General features: G+C 42.7%; 1 protein-coding gene across 5 annotated transcripts in view; it reads left to right on the top strand.

The window, feature by feature from the left end:
• Nucleotides 1–20,538, top strand: part of SVIL (supervillin) — a 235,164-nt gene that overhangs the window by 136,600 nt on the left and 78,026 nt on the right. For 4 of the 5 annotated variants that reach the window (XM_060006359.1, XM_060006358.1, XM_060006357.1 and 1 more), the window contains exons 5-8: nucleotides 2,605–2,696; nucleotides 8,849–8,906; nucleotides 9,021–9,172; nucleotides 12,400–13,075. In XM_060006359.1, coding sequence (XP_059862342.1) covers nucleotides 8,899–8,906; nucleotides 9,021–9,172; nucleotides 12,400–13,075 — 836 coding nt within the window. In that variant the 5' untranslated portion in view covers nucleotides 2,605–2,696; nucleotides 8,849–8,898. The remainder of the gene's footprint in view (nucleotides 1–2,604; nucleotides 2,697–8,848; nucleotides 8,907–9,020; nucleotides 9,173–12,399; nucleotides 13,076–20,538) is intronic. The other variant, XM_060006356.1, reaches the window with a different exon arrangement.

Here is a 20,538-nt window from a genome sequence, read left to right as displayed (position 1 = left end):
AAAGAAGAAAGGAGGAGAGGAAGAAAGGAAGGAAGGGAGGGAGAAAGCAAGCTTATAACTGATGTGATTGAATGCATGCCCTTCTAATTAGTCTCAGTATTTCTAACGCTCTTTGCCCCATCACATCAACAGTGTATAAGATGTATACGTAAAACACTTCAGAGCGAGTCACACTAGACATCTGAAATATTTTACTGGAGCCATTCCTTCCTTCATTCCCTATACGTTTATTGATTTTTAAAAAATATTCTTAAACATCAGTAATTTAAAGTGAGACACTTGTAATATGTTCTGTAAATAGGAAAACAGGATAACATGAGAGAAAATAACAGAGGTGCATAATATAGATTCGGCTCTGGTGGGACAGACACTGGGTCAGAGGGTTCTTTCTTAAGGAAACCACCTTAAACTGAGGCCCCGACCAGAAGCAGGACTCAGCCAGGATGGAAGGAAGCAGGAGAGGTGAGAATTCAGGCGGAAACAGCATGTACAGTGAACCACGCGAGGAGGCCGGAGAGATTTTCCTAATGTGCTCTGGTTTTCCATTGGTTTCTGACCACCTGTAATCCTTCCCATCGGCACAAACACATGTGTAGTTTGTTTCAAGAAAGTAAGTGCGTGTGAAGCCAGGGGTGTAGGGTGATGGCCTGTGAACCCCACTCTGTAGAAGTTCAGCAGAATGTTTAAGAAGGGGGTCGTTTCTTAGTCTTTATTAGCGGCTTCATTGAGCTTTTTGATGAGCAGATGAAAGGGGAAAACTAGAAACACACATGTTTATTTTTGAAGAGATGAGATAATACATTTGTACCCCGAGGTCAGTGGCCACAGGAGCTGGCTGTTTCAGGGGCTGCATCGTTTCATTGTAATACAGGATTTTTTCCCTGAGATTTTCATTTCCCAAAGACAGTACAGAACTTCATCCGGATATTCCAAGCATTTAAACAGTCAGTTAAAATAGCGTGCCATTCCTCAAGTAGGGTGCCTTTCTGCAGTTGTTTAAATGTTTCGGTTTAGACCACATCATACCTCTGAAAAAAACACTGAGAACTGCCACTGCATTGCGATTCACTCTTGAGAAGTCAGGGCTAATCCCAAGTGTCTGACCTCAGCAAGTGTCTTAGGATCTTCAAGCCAACTGGACTGTGGTTTACAAAGACTGCTCATTCTCAAGGCTCTTGATGTGAACGTGGCCCTCATCACCCATTCCCATTCCACATTTATAAGCAATAACGAAGGTTTGAGATGAGCTTGGCTCTAGGAAGATGGGATGGCCATATTTTGGAATGTGCAGGCGATCCTTGAAATTTAATTTAATTTACACATGGGATGTAGGTAATCCACGTGTTCCCTCACATGGCACGCACAGCGCTTCCTCAGTCTCCCCTCGGGCCTCTGTGGATACGCACCCCTGCCAGGCACAAGCACAGACAGGGGACCATCAACAGGGAAGGTCGGCTTCGCGCTAGGTGTGTTTGCAGACCTGTTGCCGCCTCTCCAGAGGTGATCGTGTCGCTGGGGAAGATGAGTTTCCTGTTTCCCTAGGTTCGTTTTCTTCCTGCGAGGCAGCAGCTCTGTCTCGCCGAGCTCCAGGCACGTCCCCACGGAGACCTTGAACTTGTGGTTACTGAGTCTCGGGGCGACGGCACACAGTGGAGGAGCCTGAGCGAGATGTGCGCCTCATGTACTGTTCTTGCCGCATGGGCAAAGCCTCGAACGGGTTCGTGATCCGGGAGCCGAGGCTGACAGTAGTTCCGGGGGTGTTGGGACTGGCTCGCACCCTTCTTCCCCAGCGAGTGTGCCCGCGTGCATAGGTCACTGAGCCACGGGAGAGCTGGAAGAGTGGCAGTGCCGGGGGAGGGGAGTGTTTACGCCACCAGCCAATGCTGCCCAACAGGTGCTTAGCGGGGCTGCGGGCAGGGTGGGCGGAGGAGGGAGTCGGCTGTTAAGCCTGCACCGGCACAGCGCTCAGGAGGTCACACCCCAGAGGGTCTTGTGAAGTTAGCTCCTACCTAGGATGGCTTCCTGTAGAAGGCAAGTGCGAGGCAAGCGCTCAGTTCCTTTCTTCGTCTCCCCTTTTTGATTCTTGTTTTTCCCAGACAAGTTTTCATGAACCTTTCAGACCTCTTCACCATGCTTTGATTTCTTGTTTGTTTGAAGGCATTTGTTACTTTGATTTCAACCCAGAGGAAAGCATGTAGATCACCTAGACAAGTTGCTGATTTTCTGAAGAAGGCTGTAGCACAGAGAGGTTGAATGAGTAATCCAAGCTTGCACAGCTCTTGGTGACCCTTGAAGAGGTTGTCTGTCTGAACCAAGGCATCGGGCTCCCAGCGCAGCGATGTTTTCACTCCCCTAGGCCACGCCCCCGCCTATGCTGATGTAATTATTTAGCTGCACCCAAAAATCATATTAACAAAATCATAAATAATTGAAAAAAGGTACCAGTTAACGCCCCCAAATAGAACTTTTCACTTGTGATCTACACACACATGTTTAACTATGTATAACAGTAGCATAATTTTTACGTTCTGCACTGTTTCGGTTCATATCAGATACCAGGGTTTAAAATGACTTTAAACATTTTCTTAATGGAATTATTTTTAGCTTTCAGGAAGAGTTCTTGCTTGAAGACAAAGAACCGCTTGCTAACCACAAAAGAGGAATCGATGCTCAGCTTTTAGCTGCCCTCCCGAAAGGTGAGGCTTCTAGATGGTTGACAAGTGCACAGTGCGTATAAGTGTTGTGTGACCTGACTTTCTTGAAGGAGGCCCCTACGCTAACCTCCAGCTCTGCTCTCCTCTGTGTACCTTTCTGTCTCTTCCAGGAATCAGCCTCAAAGTACCTCTCTTGTTGCGTGGTTAGACCTCACCTTTCCACAAGCTCCCTCCTTTCACTTTAGGCGTCCTCAGGTTTTCACTGGAAGCTGGTGCAGAGGATGAGAGAGGGGTTCTAGAATCAGCCTCCCCTCATCTCTCTCCTGCCTTTCACCTTCTCCACGGGTGGTGGGTTCCGCTCATTTGCCCATTTCTTCTCCACCCCTTCCCCCTGCTTCCAGCCCCTGATGCTTTCCAGCGCTAGGAAAGGCATTTACACTTGATATCTTTCAGCTCCCAACCGGGGTGCACACTGGGCAAGCAGTGCAGACTGCGTCGGAAGCATCTCTCTTCTCACCCAAGTAGGTTCTCACACATTTGGCGAATTCCTATTTTCATTGGACTAGACGCACATGCAGTCACATATTTGTATCAGCCACCAGCCCACTGTGCCTAGTTCTGCCCGTGAAATGATGTGAACATTACCTGAACTTTGTTTCTACCAAATGTAACACTGACGCAGGGGAGTACCAGCTCACAAGCTGTCTTCATCCCAGATGAGCTGTGTAACCCTTACTTCAGAGGAAACAGCTTTTCCAGCAATCCCACTCCTGGGCATATGCCCAGAAAAGAGGAAAACTCTAATTCAAAAAGATACCGGCACCCCTATGTTCATAGCAGCTCTATTTACAATAGCCAAGACATGGAAGTGACCTAAATGTCCATTGACAGAGGAATGGATAAAGAAGATGCAGTACATATATACAATGGAATATTACTCGGCCATAAAAAATAACGAAATAATACTATTTGCAGTAACACGCCTGGACCTAGAGATTATCATACAAAGTGAAGTCAGACAGAGGAAGACAAATATCAGATATCACTTATAGGTGGAATCTAAACACTGATACAAATGAACTTATTTACAAAACAGACTCACAGACATAGAAAACAAACTTATGGTTACCAAAGGGGAAAGCAGGGGTGGGGGGTGGGGATAAATTAAGAGTTTGGAGTAAACAGATACACACTACTGTATATAAAATAGATAAACAACAAGGACCTATAGCACAGGGGACTATATTCAGTATCTTGTAGTAACCTATGATAGAAAAGCATCTGAAAAGTCATATATATATATGACCGAATCACTTTGCTGTACACCTGAAACATTGTAAATCAACTATACAACTATACTTCAATAAAAAATAAATTAAAAAAAGAAGAAACAGCTTTGGTGAAAGGTCAGAATTTTTTTCTATTCTGAAAAAAACAAAACCAAAAAAAAAAAAAAAAAGCAACAAAACACATGACATCAAGCCCAGAAGAAATTAGACCAGAAAAAAATAGTCTTTTAATAGAAACGAAATCCAGTTTATACAGGCCCACTGGCAAATTCGCATGTATCATGAGGAACTGAGTGGGTCGTACGCCCGGACACAGGGTGACAAAGATGGATACTTGAAGGACCCCAGGGATCTGGCCCGGTGGAAACAAACAGGGAAATTTTTCAGTTTTCAAGTACTTAGCAACACTGTCAACTGAAATGGAGGCTTATTCTGTGTTGCTCCGGAGGCCAAAGTAAGAAGAATGTCTAGAATTACAAGGAGGCGGGTGAAATTTTGTGGGAGAAGGAAAATTCTGATAGTCCGTAGTACGTCGAAGTGAAATGCACTGCATTGTGATCTCATTCGTTCTGCATTAACTGTTCAAGTCAGGTCATAAGCCACGTAGTCAAGGGTAGGACAGATGCCGTGAAGGGTTCCCACCTGGAACCCCAAGTATGAAATGGAAAGGCCCTTCTGATTTTTTAAGACTGTTTGTGACAGACAAACTCAATTTAATCTGAGCCAAATGTAAAAGTCTATGAAGACGATCAAAGCAAAGAATAAGAATGAACAACTTGATTTGAGCAATAGCTTAGACTTGACTGATTAGGGAAAGTTATATAAAGCTAAAGTTTTCCCTCTTCCTCTCTCCCCTGCCCCCAGTTCCTTGATGAATAATAGACAATATTAAGATCATAAAAATTAAGAACAGTATGAGAGCCTAGATTCCTTAAGGTTCAACGACTTGGAACTCTACATATAACAAAATTTTAAAATGCACAAGCTTATTAACCAGTTTAATTAAACATGTTACCATATTGGTAATAAAAATCATGATTTTCACCAATCAGAGATCATTAACTTTATGTACTCACCAGATTTATGTTTCTAAATTAACAAGGCCTTTAAAACATGCTTTTAAAGTGTCAGAGTCCCTGTTCCCCTGAATTTCATCTAAATTCCCATAGTCTTATTTTACAGTCTTTACTGTTTATCAGTTTGGGCAGGCGTGGTTGCAAAGACCCAGGTATAACCAGTGAACTTTGCACTTGCACGTTTGTTATTCTCTCGGTCCTTAGCAATAGCAGGTGAAAAGTAGGAATTGATTATGACTTCTAATGGCATGGAGTTTCATGTATGTTTATAAGTTTACAGAAGTCTCTTCTTGTTCATTTAGTGAGGGATTTTTGCTTCCGTGAAATTGAGCTCTAAAATGATCATGGATTTTTCTGTAAGGAACTTCCTTTAACTGTGTGTCACGAACAGGTAATCGAGGGATTAAGACCCTTTACCTGTGTAAAACTTATCATATTAAAATAGGTGTTCCATTAAGGAATTATGAAATGGACCAAATATATGACTCTCCTTTTTCTTAACAGTTTCATTGAGACATAATTCCCATACCATACAATTCATCCATTTAAAGTGGACAGTCCAGTGGCTTTTGGCAGGTTCACATAATCGTGCATCGATCGGCAGAGGCGATGTTAGAATATTCTTATTCTCCCCAAAAAACCCCTTCTCTTAGCCATCAGGCCTCCCCCTCGTTCCTCTAGGTGTGTGATGACTTATTTTAGAAGTTGCTGGTCTTTATATTAGTGGCTGCCATCCACGTGTAAAACTTAAAGGGGATTTACTCCTGGGGAAGAAAGAGAAGCCTTCAGAATATTCTGGATCTGGCCTATGGTATCAAATGCAGGCAGGGAGAGAGCTGTTCTTGGCAGTCCCCCCGCCACTTATATTTCTTTGGAAGATTCTGCTGTACTCAGGCTTGGGAGACTGAACTCAACAATAACTTTACCAGAAAGCCTGTTCTCAGAACTAACTGAAGAAACCACGTTTCCTAAAAAAAGCCCCTAGCGGAACCAATTATCCTGAGTATTGGTATTATATACTAATACAAAGTATATGAGGCAGTTAAATATTTTTTATAAAGTATTACAGCCCTGATGTCAAAGTCCCTTAAATTGCCTTACTTGGAAAATGACCAACACAAGGCCCAGCAGAAATAACTGAAGAACTAGCCTCACAGAATCTATATTGTTAGACAAGGGCAGCAGCTAAAATCACAGGTATAAAGGGTACAAGTCTCAATGCACTTGAAAGCAAAGTAGAAAATTTGTTACAACGGAAGTTAGATCAGCTGCTGGCTTCTGTCTGGGTTTCTGTTGGTGAACATCACTGTTTTCTGAACCGTGTTTTAGTTAAATACACAGGACACAGCATACCATCAATTGAATTATGGCTTTTGCGTCTAATTTTTTCAAAATTCTTATTCCTTGTTTTGAGGAAACAGACACTGAAAAATTTAGAGGTAGAAAGGGCATCAGGCTGCAACCTACTCTTAAATGATTCAGAAAGATTAATCTGTAAATCTGTGCGTTTGTATGCATGTGTATATACTCAAACATATGCATACGGAGAGAGAGAAAGGGGGTAAAAAACTCAGTCAAATGCAGTGACCAATGTTAACGTATGAAATATGTCTTAATTTTTCTGAGTCTGAAATTATATAAAAATTTTGAAGGAAACCTTTTGGGAGATTATAAACAATAATAAACTATATTCAGGACTGGCAGAGGATAACAATGATAGAAGAGTCCGTGGTCTCTATACCTGGTACATGGAGTGATGACGTGTTTCCACAGTCGGGGCAATTCCCATGATTTTTTAGTATTAGCTTCTTTTCCAGTGTTTTATAATAAACCCAACCAAAACGCGGGAGGGGGGGTGCCTAATAAGGACTGCACGTGCCCGTATGAAGGTGTTCTGTTTCCTGGAAAGGAATGAAAAAAGTGCACACACACACGTCAGCCATTGAAATAAAGCATCCTTCTCTTTTATACAACCGACATGTTTTCACATGGAATAGGTGTACCAGAGTCATTATGTTACATGTGTGTTTTACTAAGTTTGCTTTTAAATGGTAGACTTGGAGAAGGGAAACCAAACTCCAGATGTCTCTCTGCTCCTTCTTTTTGCCTTCCACACCATTTCTTTTCTCTGTTGTCTCGTGTCTGTAGGAGTGAGGCAGGTCTTGGTCCTCAAGAATTAATTTGTGAGAAAGAATAGACGGAGAGGTAACTTATTTACTGGAGGGATTTTTTATTTTCCTAGAAGATTCACTGTAGATTTCCACGAAGAATTAACAAGCTCATGGGCCCATTTAAAGTATAGCTTGATTTATGACCTTATTTTGTTCCCCAGTAAATGATCAGGGACACTGCTCTAAGCCATACTTCCTCCAAAGGCAGGAGGTACCATGGTAACCAAACCCTTGCCTTCTACACCAAACACGAGAAGCCAGACGCCCACCCCCAGCTGCTCTGGTGCCTGTGAAGGCCACTGGACAGACAGACTTGTGAAGCCAACTGTCCTTTGAAAACTGTCAATCCAGCTAACTGTTCAGGTGGCCGTCATTTAAAAATAAATAAATAGAAAGATGGCTGGTATCTCTGAACACACTCAAAGGACAGTATAAAAGTCGTGTGTGCACGCACATGTGAGGTTTTGACTCTCTACTAAGAATAACCACTTAGGGACTTCCCTGGCGGTCCAGTGGTTAGGATTCGGGGCTCTCACTGCCGTGGATTGGATTCAGTCCCTGGTCGGGGAACTGAGATCCCACAAGCCATGCGGCAGAGCCAAAAGTAAAAATAACCACTGAAAAAAATCCAGTGGAAATTGAAGCAGCTGAAAATTCAATTCTGTGCATTCGTACCCTATCCTGTGAGTTTCTGCTTTGACTCAGCCTTGCAGATGTTTCGTGGGCCCCAGGGCTGTCGCAGCTCTCTGTTCCTAGGACCTCAGTGGGAGCTGGTCAGACGAGCCCTTACGAATGCACGTGATTGAGGAGGACACAAGGAGAGAGACCTCGGTTCTCTGCCAAGTTGGGCCATTTCTCCAGAGAAACCATTGTTTGGCCTCTCAGTGCAATATCTTTGTGGCCAGCGTCACGGGAGACCCTCGCAACATCAGTAGGACGCTCATCTGATCTCCCAGCGTTGCCGGGAGAGTAGGGGTCGTTACATTTTCCATCGTCCACCTGAATTACAGCCAGGAAGCAAATGTTAACATTTCCTTCCAGGGAAAGCCTGTAAGGGGAGGCATAGGAACTGGGTTAATCTCAACTGTAGTTGATCAAGGTGTGCAGTCACGCACCGTTAGAAACCCCACCGGGTAGTTACAGGTCTTTACAGGTCAGTGATGGGGGACGTAGGAGTGGTGTGAGCTCCTGACTGCTGCGGCTTGCTGGTAGCACATGGGGGTTCACAGTACTTTAGTCTCTACTTTTGCACGTTTGCAGTCTTGCATGATGGAAAGCTTGAAATACTGTGCTAAACCTAATAAAACTAAAAAACGGTGAGATTTGTGCTGGCTGGAGAGAGATTCAGGGCTAGGCTCCCTCTGGCTCCCCTGGATGAAATAGAACTCACTCTTATTACTCCATGGTTTTACTTCTTAGACCAGCCTGTGACGTGTGTGTGTGTGTGTGTGTGTACACGTACTCATCTGGCATCTGCCTCCCCCTATTATAAGACAGTTTGCAGGAACTGTGTCCGTTTTGTGTATCACTGTTGCATGGGAGCCATGAACAGAAGTATGAGTTCCATAAATAGATGTTGCATGAACGAATGAATGAATAAAATGAACATGACGACTAAATGCTGGACTATCTTTTTCTTCTTTATTGTCTTATTTTAGTTGCAGAATTAAGAAAACTCTTTGAACCAAAGAGGAAAGAATTTTCAGACATGAAAAGGTAAGATGTTCGTTGTACATAATTAGGAAGTAGAAGAGTTTGCAAAGCAGTGTCCAGTGTTGCCTGAGAACTGATGTCCGTGGCTCACCACGCCTTTGCTGGTGTCTTGCACAGAAAAGAAAGAATTGCCAGGCGCCTAGAAGGAATCGAAACCGACGCGCAGCCCATCCTCTTGCAGAGCTGCACGGGCTTAGTGAGTCATCATCTGCTGGAGGAGGACCTGCCCAGATACACGCGCGCCACAGACCCAGCCAGTCCTCACATCGGTGAGCTTGTGGCCCGCTGGCCCGTCACCAGCCTTTTCTATCCAGCACTGCTGGACAATGAGATGTTCCAAGAGCGTGAATTGTGTAGATGTAAAATGTGTATTAAATCTGTGGGTGTGTTCACACCAGCAGCAACACCCGTGTCAGCTGTGCCACACGCCCCAGGTGTGGCCCTCCAGTGTCACAGCAGCGAGAAGTGGCCCCCAGTTGGGTAATTGATGACCAGTCATTTGTCTCCCGCACCTCCACCCCCGCGCTCAGACCATCCCAGGGCAGGAACTGTGTCTCTCTTTCCACCTGCTCAGGGCCCCAGGTGTGGTCCTCCAGTGTCACAGCAGCGAGAAGTGACCCCCCAGTTGGGTAATTGATGACCAGTCATTTGTCTCCCGCACCTCCACCCCCGCGCTCAGACCATCCCAGGGCAGGAACTGTCTCTCTCTCCACCCGCTCAGGGCCCCAGCTGTCAGAGACCCTCAGGTTTGTTTGGGAAAGGGCTGAGTAAGACAGGCATCTCTTATAATAGGTTTAAATAGAATGCACAGATGCCCAGCACAGGACAGCGTTGCTTTCGGCAGGGAGCCTGGAAGAGCAAAGCTGGACCTCGGATGACTGGGGCTCTTACTCTCTGTGTTTATGCAACAAGCATCCTATTTAAGTTATTTTAATAGGTGTAATTTTAAATGCATTGTGTATCTATTTCATATTGAACAGCTTGTCAAACATGACAGCTTTTCCTTGGTTACTCAGACGTCGCTGTAGCATCAGATAATCCACGTGACCTTGGGAGAGGGTGACGCGCGCGGGGCTGCCCTTCCTGCCCTCCCCGTCCCTGGCGCTGCGGCTCTGTGCTGCTGCTCTTATATCCGGTATTTTCTGGTTCCTTCCTGAGAGAGAGATGCTGGTCTCCCTTCGTGATGTGATAAGTTTGCCTGTCTCTACAGTTTCTGGTTTTCTGCGGTCAGAAAACTAGAGAACTAAGATTCCTTTTTACATACGTGAAGAAGCAAAAGTAGACAGAGTACCGAGATATATGGCCAGAAATAAACCCCAGCGTGTATAACATGTTAGTCCATGTATTATATGATCATTGAAGCGTCACGTTAGTAAGAAAAGGAAGAATTAATTAATAAACCAGTAATGGGAAAAATGGGATAGCAGTGGGGAGGAACTATACCCCCTCCTCACTTCCTACCCAAAACAAAAATAAGGTCCAATTAATCACTAATTAATTTTAAGAGAATAATTAAAAACACGAAAACAAAGGTGAGTATTTAGTTCCAGCTGAATGGAAAAGGACTTTCAAAACACTGAAACAGCTGCAGAAATCACCAATGACCAGGTCCATTGACTTGACTACATAATAATTAACATCTGTGCTTCAAAGAAGATCTTTGACGTCACAAAAAATTAAGGAAGTTTAAAAATATCCATGAAGAAGATAAAGAGCTCATATTCCTATAAAATTTTACACAACAATAAAAATGACACTGTGAATCAAAAGAATATAGAGCAGTAAGCTTGACCAGATATTCCAGAGAAGAAAAAGATAATGATACAAGTGGCTACTAAATAATTGAAAAATGCATGCGTCCTCTTTTTCTAGTAATCAAAGGCAATTTTTAATTTAATTTAAAAAAATTTTTTTTGAGAAACAGGACATCATGATAAACATTTTTAAAAATGTGGAACTGGGCTTCCCTGGTGGCGCAGTGGTTGGGAGTCCGCCTGCCGATGCAGGGGACACGGGTTCGTGCCCTGGTCCGGGAAGATCCCACGTGCCGTGGAGCGGCTGGGCCCATGAGCCATGGCCACTGAGCCTGTGCGTCCGGAGCCTGTGCTCCACAACGGGAGGAGCCACAACAGTGAGAGGCCCGCATACCGCAAAAAAAAAAAAAAGTGGAACTATTTATATAAATCCAAAATAGAGATATAAAGATGAAGTACAACAGATACAGATAGATAATAAATTATCATGTGATTATTTGATAGTCTCGTGTATAGTTTTATATATTACGTATGTGCTTTCTTAAATTTTTTAATTGAAGTATAGTTGATTTAAAATGTTGCGTTAATTTCTGCTGTACAGCAAAGTGATTCAGTTATACATATGTATACATTCTTTTTCATATCCTCAAAGGCGAGTTGTAAAATTAACACTCGGTGTTAGTGAGAGCATACATTGCAGGTTCCAGTGTACATCGATTCAAGCTTTACAGAAACTAATTTGACAGTCTAGCACGTGTCTTAAAATGACGTACCTACTGGCAAAGCAATTCCACTTTTGTGCAACTGTCTTTTGTAACAGTAATCAGAAAATAAGATGGATTAAAAGTTAGAGTCAACTTCAGTGCCCAGGAATATGAGAATGGTTAAATTGATTCTGGAATGCCTGTAGTGTGAAATATTATGAAACCTTAAAATGATGTCTTCAAAATAAGATTTCCACACTTAGAAAAATGTTTTATGTAGGACATTAAGGTTACATAAAATATGAGTTATTTTATATAGAAAAAAAGAAATCACTTATATAAAAAGAAATGACACATAAAAGACTAGAAAGAGTGTATAGAAAAGTTTAGCAAATTATCCATGTATTTATTACTGATTATTGTATGTTAGTGATTATTGGTGATTTGGAGGTTAACCTTCCTGTTTTCACCGTAGACCTTTTCTACATCAAGCATGCAGAGGATAATTGGAAAAAGCCACTTCTGTTAAAAAAAAAAAAAAAAACGAAAAACACAGCCACACCTGGCAGATGTTGACATGGGCCATTATTGTTATGGTTACTATCAGATCCTGTGTGGTTTCCCATGAAACCACTATCCATCACTCGTCAAATTACAGCAGTTCGAATATCTGTTATCTTTTCTAGAGGAGTCTGAACTCGTCCTCTGGCCTCACACATGAAACATTAAACTCAAAAGCAGAAAAGTAAATAAGGGGAAATAGGCACTGAACTAGAGCGAGGGCTGTCGGGACTGAGCTGTAGCTGCGGCCATGCTTGACCCAGCTTACGCAGCCCATTGAACGTCACGGCCTTTACGTATTTCACTGCAGACCTCAAACTTCTTCAGCGTCCCAGGTAAATCATTTTAGGCAGCTGCACGTAAGTGAGAAATTGGACCTTCACAGCCTGGGCGCTCGGAGCATATCGTGTACGGAACAGAGTAGAATAACCTCATTTTATTATTTGCTTGAAATCTGTGTGTGTGATCTTCTTGTAGGCCAATCAAATGAAGAGGAAGAAACTTTGGATTCTTCCTTAGAAAAGCAGACTCGATCCAAACACTGCACAGAATCCTCGGGCATCCATGGTGACTCCCCCTACGGTTCCAGCATCATGGACACCCAGAGCCTAGAGTCCAAAGCCGAAAGGATCGCCAGGTACAAAGCAGAGAGGAGACGGCAGCTGGCAGAAAAGTATGGGCTCACCCTGGACCCGGAAGGCGACGCTGAATCTCCGTCTCGATACAGCAAGTCCAGGAAGGACCCTGAGACGGCTGAGAAAAGGGGAGGAAGAAGTGACCGCTCTGCTGAGCCCAGCAGAGATTCGGGCGCTTCCTACTCCAGGACCGAGGTCCCGGGGCTCAGGAGCTGCATGGCTGGGTCCAAGGACCACGCCCTCCACCGGCGCGATGGTGTTTCCGACACAGAGGTGCTGCTCAACGTAGAAAACCAAAGACGAGGTCAAGAGCCCAGTGCCACCGGGCCAGCCCGAGACCTGCCCCCCGCGGGGGAGGGCTCCGCATCCTTCCCGTTCTCCGGGCGAGACTGCGCCCTCGGTGAAATGCCAAGGTCCCCAAAGCCAACGCACAGCCTGCCCGGGCCGCCACCTGGGCAGCCAGCCTCTCCGAGCCACTCCACAGGCGACCTGCCACTCCCTGCCGAGGCTCGAGCCAGGTAAGTGCTGACCTGCAGACACCTGCGTCCCCTCTGCCACTGCTGTGTCTGGGATCTGGGGGTTCTCGGCGCTCTGCGGAAGTCTGGGCTCACCGCAGAAATAATGCGATTTATGGTTTTTTAATTTCCGCAGTCTCAACACAGGTCCTACGGAAGCAGAAAGCTTCCTGGTCTTTTTGATTTTTATAATTCTTGGTGTGTTCTTTTTTAAAAGAATAAATTGAACAGGTGTCATGGGGACACACTTTCAGGACCTTTTTCTTTTTTTAACATCTTTATTGGAGTATAATTGCTTTACGTTGTTGTGTTAGTTGCCGCTGTATAACAAAGTGAATCAGCTTTACGTACACATATATCCCCATATCCCCTCCCTCTTGCGTCTCCCTCTTGAGCCTCCCTACCCCACCCCTCTAGGTGGTCACAAAACACTGAGCTGACCTCCCTGTGCTATGCGGCTGCTTCCCACTAGCTACCTATTTTACATTTAGTAGTGTGTATATGTCCATGCCACTCTCTCACTTCGTCCCAGCTTACCCTTCCCCCTCCCCATGTCCTCAAATCCATTCTCTACGTCGTATGTTCCTATTATCATTTTCTTAACTGTTTTGGGTTTATTATTGTAGGTCTTTTCCTTCTCTTGTGTTTCCTGCCTAGAGAAGTTCCCTTGGCATTTGTTGTAAAGCTGGTTTGGTGGTGCTGAATTCTCTTAGCTTTTGCTTGTCTGTAAAGGTTTTAATTTCTCCATCAAATCTGAATGAGATCCTTGCTGGGTAGAGTAATCTTGGTTGTAGGTTTTTCCCCTTCATCACTTTAAATATGTCCTGCCAGTCCCTTCTGGCTTGCAGAGTTTCTGCTGAAAGATCAGCTGTTAACCTTATGGGGATTCCCTTGTGTGTTAATTGTTTTTCCCTTGCTGCTTTTAATATTTTTACCTTGTATTTAATTTTTGATAGTTTGATTAATATGTGTCTTGGAGTGTTTCTCCTTGGATTTATCCTGTATGGGGCTCTCTGTGCTTCCTGGACTTGATTGACTATTTCCTTTCCCATATTAGGGAAGTTTTCAACTGTAATCTCTTCAAATATTTTCTCAGTCCCTTTCTTTTTCTCTTCTTCTTCTGGAACCCTTATAATTCAAATGTTGGTGCGTTTAATGTTGTCCAAGAGGTCTCTGAGACTGTCCTCAGTTCTTTTCATTCTTTTTTCTTTATTCTGCTCTGCAGTAGTTGTTTCCACTACTTTATCTTCCAGGTCACTTATCCGTTCTTCTGCCTCAGTTATTCTGCTATTGATTCCTTCTAGAGAATTTTTAATTTCATTTATTGTGTTGTTCATCATTGTTTGTTTCATCTTTAGTTCTTCTAGGTCCTTGTTAAATGTTTCTTGCATTTTCTCTATTCTATTTCCAAGATTTTGGATCATCTTTACTATCATTATTCTGAATTCTTTTTCAGGTAGACTGCCTATTTCCTCTTCATTTGTTTGGTCTGGTGGGTTTTTACCTTGCTCTTCATCTGCTGTGTGTTTTTCTGTCTTCTCACTTTGCTTATCTTACTGTGTTTGCGGTCTCCTTTTTGCAGGCTGTAGGTTCGTAGTTCCCGTTGTTTTTGGTGTCTGTCCCCAGTGGCTAAAGTTGGTTCAGTGGGTTGTGTAGGCTTCCTGGTGGAGGGGACTAGTGCCTGCGTTCTGGTGGATGAGGCTGGATCTTGTCTTTCTGGTGGCCAGGACCGCCTCCAGTGGTGTGCTTTGGGGTGTCTGTGAACTTAGTATAAGTTTAGGCAGCCTCTCTGCTAATGGGTGGGGTTGTGTTCCTGTCTTGCTAGTTGTTTGCAGGGGGTGTCCAGCCCTGTAGCTTGCTGGTCGTTGGGTGGAGCTGGGTCTTAGTGTTGAGACAGAGATCTCTAGGAGAGCTCTCACCAATTGATATTACATGGAGCCGGGAGGTCTCTGGTGGTCCAATGTCCTGAACTCGGCTCTCCCACCTCAGAGGCTCAGGCCTGACACCCGGTCAGAGCACCAAGACCCTGTCAGCCACACGGCCGGTATGTGGGGAGTCTCTTGCCTTTTGGGAGGTGTGAGGTCTTAGGTGTTCTGTAGGAGTTGTTCCACACGTAGAAGTATTTTTGATGTATTTGTGGGGATTGCCACGTCTCACTCCTCCACCATCTTGAAGGTCCTCCTCATGACCTTTCTTCTTACTGTGTTTCTCGCTCGCCTTTAACAACTGTCTTTCTCTTTGTTTTTCTGTGGTCATACCCAAGACTTTGGGGCGATTGTTTTTGTTGCAGTCATTTAAAGTCACCAAGCAGAAGGACACCACTAACCAGTTTCCACTGGGTCTCAGTTTAGGGTATGAAGTGTGACTGTGATATACGCTGAATATAACTGTGACATATGTTTTATAAGTATATTGGCACGCTAAGAAGACAGCTGTGTATACGAGCATCTCATTGAAAAGATCAGCCAGTAGGAGAAATCGCCGTGTCACAGGGTCAACCTATGGAAAATCAGAAAAGGAATAAAATCAAAAGGTCAGATGCCAGAGAGGATATGTGTTTCTTTCTCAATTTAAATTTAAGTTCAGTTTAGATATTTAAATCTAATAAGCGTGATGACCAATTAAAATGCAATCTACTTAAACATCCTACATAACGGTTTGGGGTAATTGTCTAGACAGACTCCGACACGTATTTTTTCAGTTCAAACAAGCGTTAGCTTTGCAGGTGAATTGAGGAAGGATGAGAACCCGAGATAAAGCAAATTTATTCTGGAAGAAAGAAAAGGATGTTGGAAAATACTCCTGTTTATTCCACATTGGAACGGAGCAGTAAAGATGGTCGTCTTCATGTGGCAGCTGTATGTCTAAAGCAGCTTGTTTTAGTTATTGAAGTATATTGACCTCAAGACCTGTCACCACTTGCTTGATCATCTATGCTAGAATATTTAGGGATATTAGTTTCTAAGAGAATTCAATAGTATGGGTCCTGATTGTATTTTGAGGGCCTTTGTCCAGCCTTTGAACTTAACTGCTTAAAATTTAGGGACCTATTGTCTCGTACTTTGAAAGGGAAGTCTGTTGTTTGGGAAATTTGCTTTTCGTAGTAGAAGCAGTGTTTTGGCGTTAGTTACGCTCTATCAAAGCAAACTCCTCATGGGCTGTGTGAGCAGGACAGACAAACTTAACATCGCAGTTTGGTTACATGGGTTAAAAAATAATGAGGAATCTAATTTCTGAGTGCCATATCATGAAAACTGTTTATTATCATGGTGTCTAGGTTAGCCATCTAGATCACATATAGTAGATGAGATTTTGAAGCAGTTGTAATAATAATGAAAACCATGTTGAGTATTCCAGGTAAAATGACAGGATTCTTAATAGTTCTCTGTGAGTTAAAATCTCAATATTCAAAAATATATATCACTTAAAATCGCAAGAGCCCATTTCCCTCTAGATTATTTGAAGAGGCACGTTACCTGGAAATGTTCGTAAGCCTTAGCCTGACAGCGCCTTACTTTCATGGAAGAAAGGCTTAAAAGTATTGAGAAATTGTAAAGGAGTTCACAAGGAAGCACGTGCCTTATTTTTTTTGAAGCCACTCAAGGCATACAATTCTATGACTTACAGGCAAAGAAACACAAATCATTTCATACGTGTAAGGAAAATACCTCAGATATATTTACATTAAAAAAGGATGGAAAAGAATGTGTGACAGGTATGATGTTAAAATAGCGTTGGGATTTATTTGGCAATGATTCTATTTATTCACCTTTTAAAGATGGATTTAAATGGATGAACATTCTGCTAGTCGTCCTTTCTCTAGAGCCAGGAAATTCAGGTGTCAGAAGGTCACTGTTGTCTCACTTCCACTTGGGGAGAAGAAAGACAAAAAATATTTTGTGAACTGAAACAGTAACCAAAGAACCCTCGGTGACCCAGTAACCATAAGTGAAAATAAGATGGTGTCTGACCTGGAAATATGTGACAGAGAAGTTTAGAAGATTAAGGAATGACCAAAAATAATTATCTACAAATAACAAAACAATTGAATGCCATACTTAATCATGGATTTGTCCTATCACTGAAACGGAGTATTTTTCTCACTGCTGTATTTTACTCTTTCATCACCTAGCTCTACCAGGATTTGGAACAATTCATCTCTGAATTAAGTCATTCCCATTCCATCGTTTCATTTTGTGCTCACGAGAAAGAGGCTCTTTTTGTTTCATTAATTAAATAGGAATACATCACTCATGAACTATAACATCAAAACACTGCCCGTGGTGTCCTAAATTTCAAATGTGAGCCAGGTAGCGAATGCATGGTTTTTGTATCTTCTCATATATGCTAACGCAGAAATATACGTACACACAGAATAACCATTAGTTCTTGCACTGTACTATACTGTTTTTAAGCATTATAAGCTCAGTAACAATCTCTAGGGCAATATTTAGCTGAGTAGTAAGTTTATTTTAGAATTATTTAACGTCCAGTTTATATGATAAAGAACACATGTATGTGTGTATGTTAATGTATGTATGTATATGTATGTTAGTCACAGGGTCTTCAGTTCAGAAACCCTGTTAGTTTCCCAGGAAGTCGGGTGAAAACATTGTTCTGTAGCAAACTAAGAATGTACATAGTAACAGAGCAGTATATATACACCACATCATATGTGTGTGTGTGTGTGTGTGTGTGTGTGTGTGTGTATATATATATATATATATATATATATGCTATATTATATCAGTAATAGAGCATAAAACACCTCCCAACCACCATTCCCCAAATCCTGCCAAATCCTGTTAAGTCTGGGATTTCAGAAACTACGTTTTCTGACGAGGTGGTGTTACTGATACGAACCATTCTTTGTTACTTCAGCCACTGTGAATTTTAGAATAAAATTCAAAGGGATCTGGGGCCTATGAATTATTATTCAAAAATTTAAAACTCTGAGCTCTATTAGAAATCCTAAATTAAAAGCTCTTGTTGAATTTGCTCCTCGGCGTATCTCTTAATAGTAAAAGCAATAAGATGTACCGTCTCGGTTCCTTCTGTGCGTGAAGGGACTCCTTCACTTACCCCGAGTCCCACAGCTGCTCTTCTCCTGAGCGTCTATACTTTCCTACGTGACTGGAAAGAAGAGAATCACACCTGATTTCCTAGAGGTGACCTGCTCTGGAAAACCCTTGTTTTTGTTTGTTTGTTTGTTTATTACTCTACTGGGATCCCCATCACACCTTCTCCCACATAGTAAACTGTATCATTCGTGGCCAGAAAATGATGATGGGGGTTTCATGCAGAGCTGATGCTGACATTTGACCGGGGGCAGCCGCCACTGGTGATCTGATGGTTTAGACTGGGCTTCCCTTGCGATGGAGCATTGGCCAGGAAGATAGGCCAGGGTATATCCTCCAGAACAGTCTGTTTCTGCAACACTGTGACGTGCAGACTCTGGCCAACTAGGAAGGAAGGGGGATTATGCTGCAGTCTTTCTTTCTTTTTAATTCAAAAAACTTCTTTTGTTTTCTTTTGTTTTTAATTTTATTGAAGTTTAGTTGATTTACAAAGGTGTGTTAGTTTCTGCTATACAGGAAAGTTATACATTCAGTTATACATATATTTAGTTATACATATACATATACTCAGTTATTCAGTTATACATGTATATATTCTTTTTCATATTCTTTTCCATGATGGTTTATCACAGGATATTGAATATAGTTCCCTGTGCTCTACAGTAGGACCTTGTGGTTTATCCATCATATACATAATAGTTTGCGTCTGCTCATCCCAAATTCCCACTCCATCCCTCTCCCTCCTCACCTCCCCTTTGGCTACCACAAGTCTGATCTCTATGTCTGTAGGTCAGTTTCTGTTTTGTAGATATGTTCATTTGTGTCATATTTTAGATTCCACATATAAGTGATGTCATATGATATTTGTCTTTCTGTTTCTGAGTTACTTCACTTAGTATGATAATTTCTCGGACCATCCACATTGCTGCAAATGGCATTGTTTCATTCTTTTTCAAGGCTGAGTAATATTCCATTGTGTGTGTGTGTGTGTGTGTGTGTGTGTGTGTGTGTGTACACATATATATACCACATCTTCTTCATCCATTCCTCTGTCGATGGACACAGGTTGTCTCCATGTCTTGGCTGTTGTAAATAGTGCTGCTATGAACACAGGGGTGCACGTATCATTTTGAATTAGAGTTTTTATCCCTTATTTCTGATCGTTTGGGCATCTCCCAGTGAGAGGTTTGCATCTAAAAACCATCTCCAGAGCCTGAAGCTCATTGTTTGGTTAATTAGAGAGATGCTGAGGAAGGCACCTGCCTCTGGACCATCTGTGTTCCTGGCTCAGCTCCTGTCTCTACCGGGGCAGGAAGGTTCCTAACAGAGACTCTGCGTCGGGGCAGAATGTCATAAGAACAGAGATCTCCGAGGATCTACTCTTTAAAGAGACCGCTGGGTGCTCCTCACGTGTCTGTTTTTGTATCAGCACAGGATGGCTTTCACCTTTCAGTCCCTGTATCCCCAAACATCAGCCCTTGCCGTGTTCTTCTAAATTTGGGCTATTTTTGTGGTTAACTCATTGCCGTTTTTTTCCATTTTATTCTGGTTTCACTGGCAAGTATCCATTTCTGTCCATTGAAAGAAATAAGACTGTGTCACCCCCAATACTAGCTGGTTTGTCCTAAAAATGCAGAAGTCTGCCGGATTTTAAAATGTAAAGTTGTGCCTGTGTGCTTGTGCCTTTGCACATTCCTAGTGTGTATGAATAGTAGCATACATGTTCACCGCTAGTGAATACAAAGAAATCGTTAGCAGCTTTCCAAACAACTTGCAGCAAATAAACTTTTAGTTTGAATGAGATGCCGAAGTTAATAACTGTTCTTCCTAAGCTGAATCGTGTTTTATCGTTAGGAGCTGTTATAGAATTAGAGCTGGACACCCACAGGGTGAAACTAATGTTACTGTGCTGGGTTTGACTTCCTTTTGGTGGCAGGAAGCACTTTTTTGTCTGTTAACTCTTAGGGGTTACAGGGAGTTAAAGCATGTCATCCTATTGTATACTTAGGGATACAAACCCAGAGCAACTCCTGTCTTTGACAGCTTTGGGTGAATTCTTATTTCTTGGTGATACAATCCTCTGCCAGACAGTTGCCACATCATTAAGAAGTTCGGTTACACTCAAGGTCACCATCTCGTCCACAGTAATCCTACAGCCCTCTCCCGAGAGGTAACCTCCACCCTATGGAGAGCGGGCTCACCCCAGGACCCCACAAAATAGATATTCTGTGTTAAAGAATTTTAAACTCTCAGAACCAGAAGTAACCCGGGAGATTATTCAGTTTAAAAATCTATTTTATACATGAAAAAACCTCTGAATATTGTATGATCTATATAAGACCATATAGCTGAGTCCATGATGCGGTCATTCAAGGTCTCCGAATCCGT

Source organism: Delphinus delphis, chromosome 2 (genome assembly GCF_949987515.2).
Source record: "Delphinus delphis chromosome 2, mDelDel1.2, whole genome shotgun sequence".
NCBI classification, from domain to species: Eukaryota; Metazoa; Chordata; class Mammalia; order Artiodactyla; family Delphinidae; genus Delphinus; species Delphinus delphis.
The sequence above is the reverse complement of the archived record's forward strand: the minus strand, read 5'-3'. Positions and strand labels throughout refer to the sequence as shown.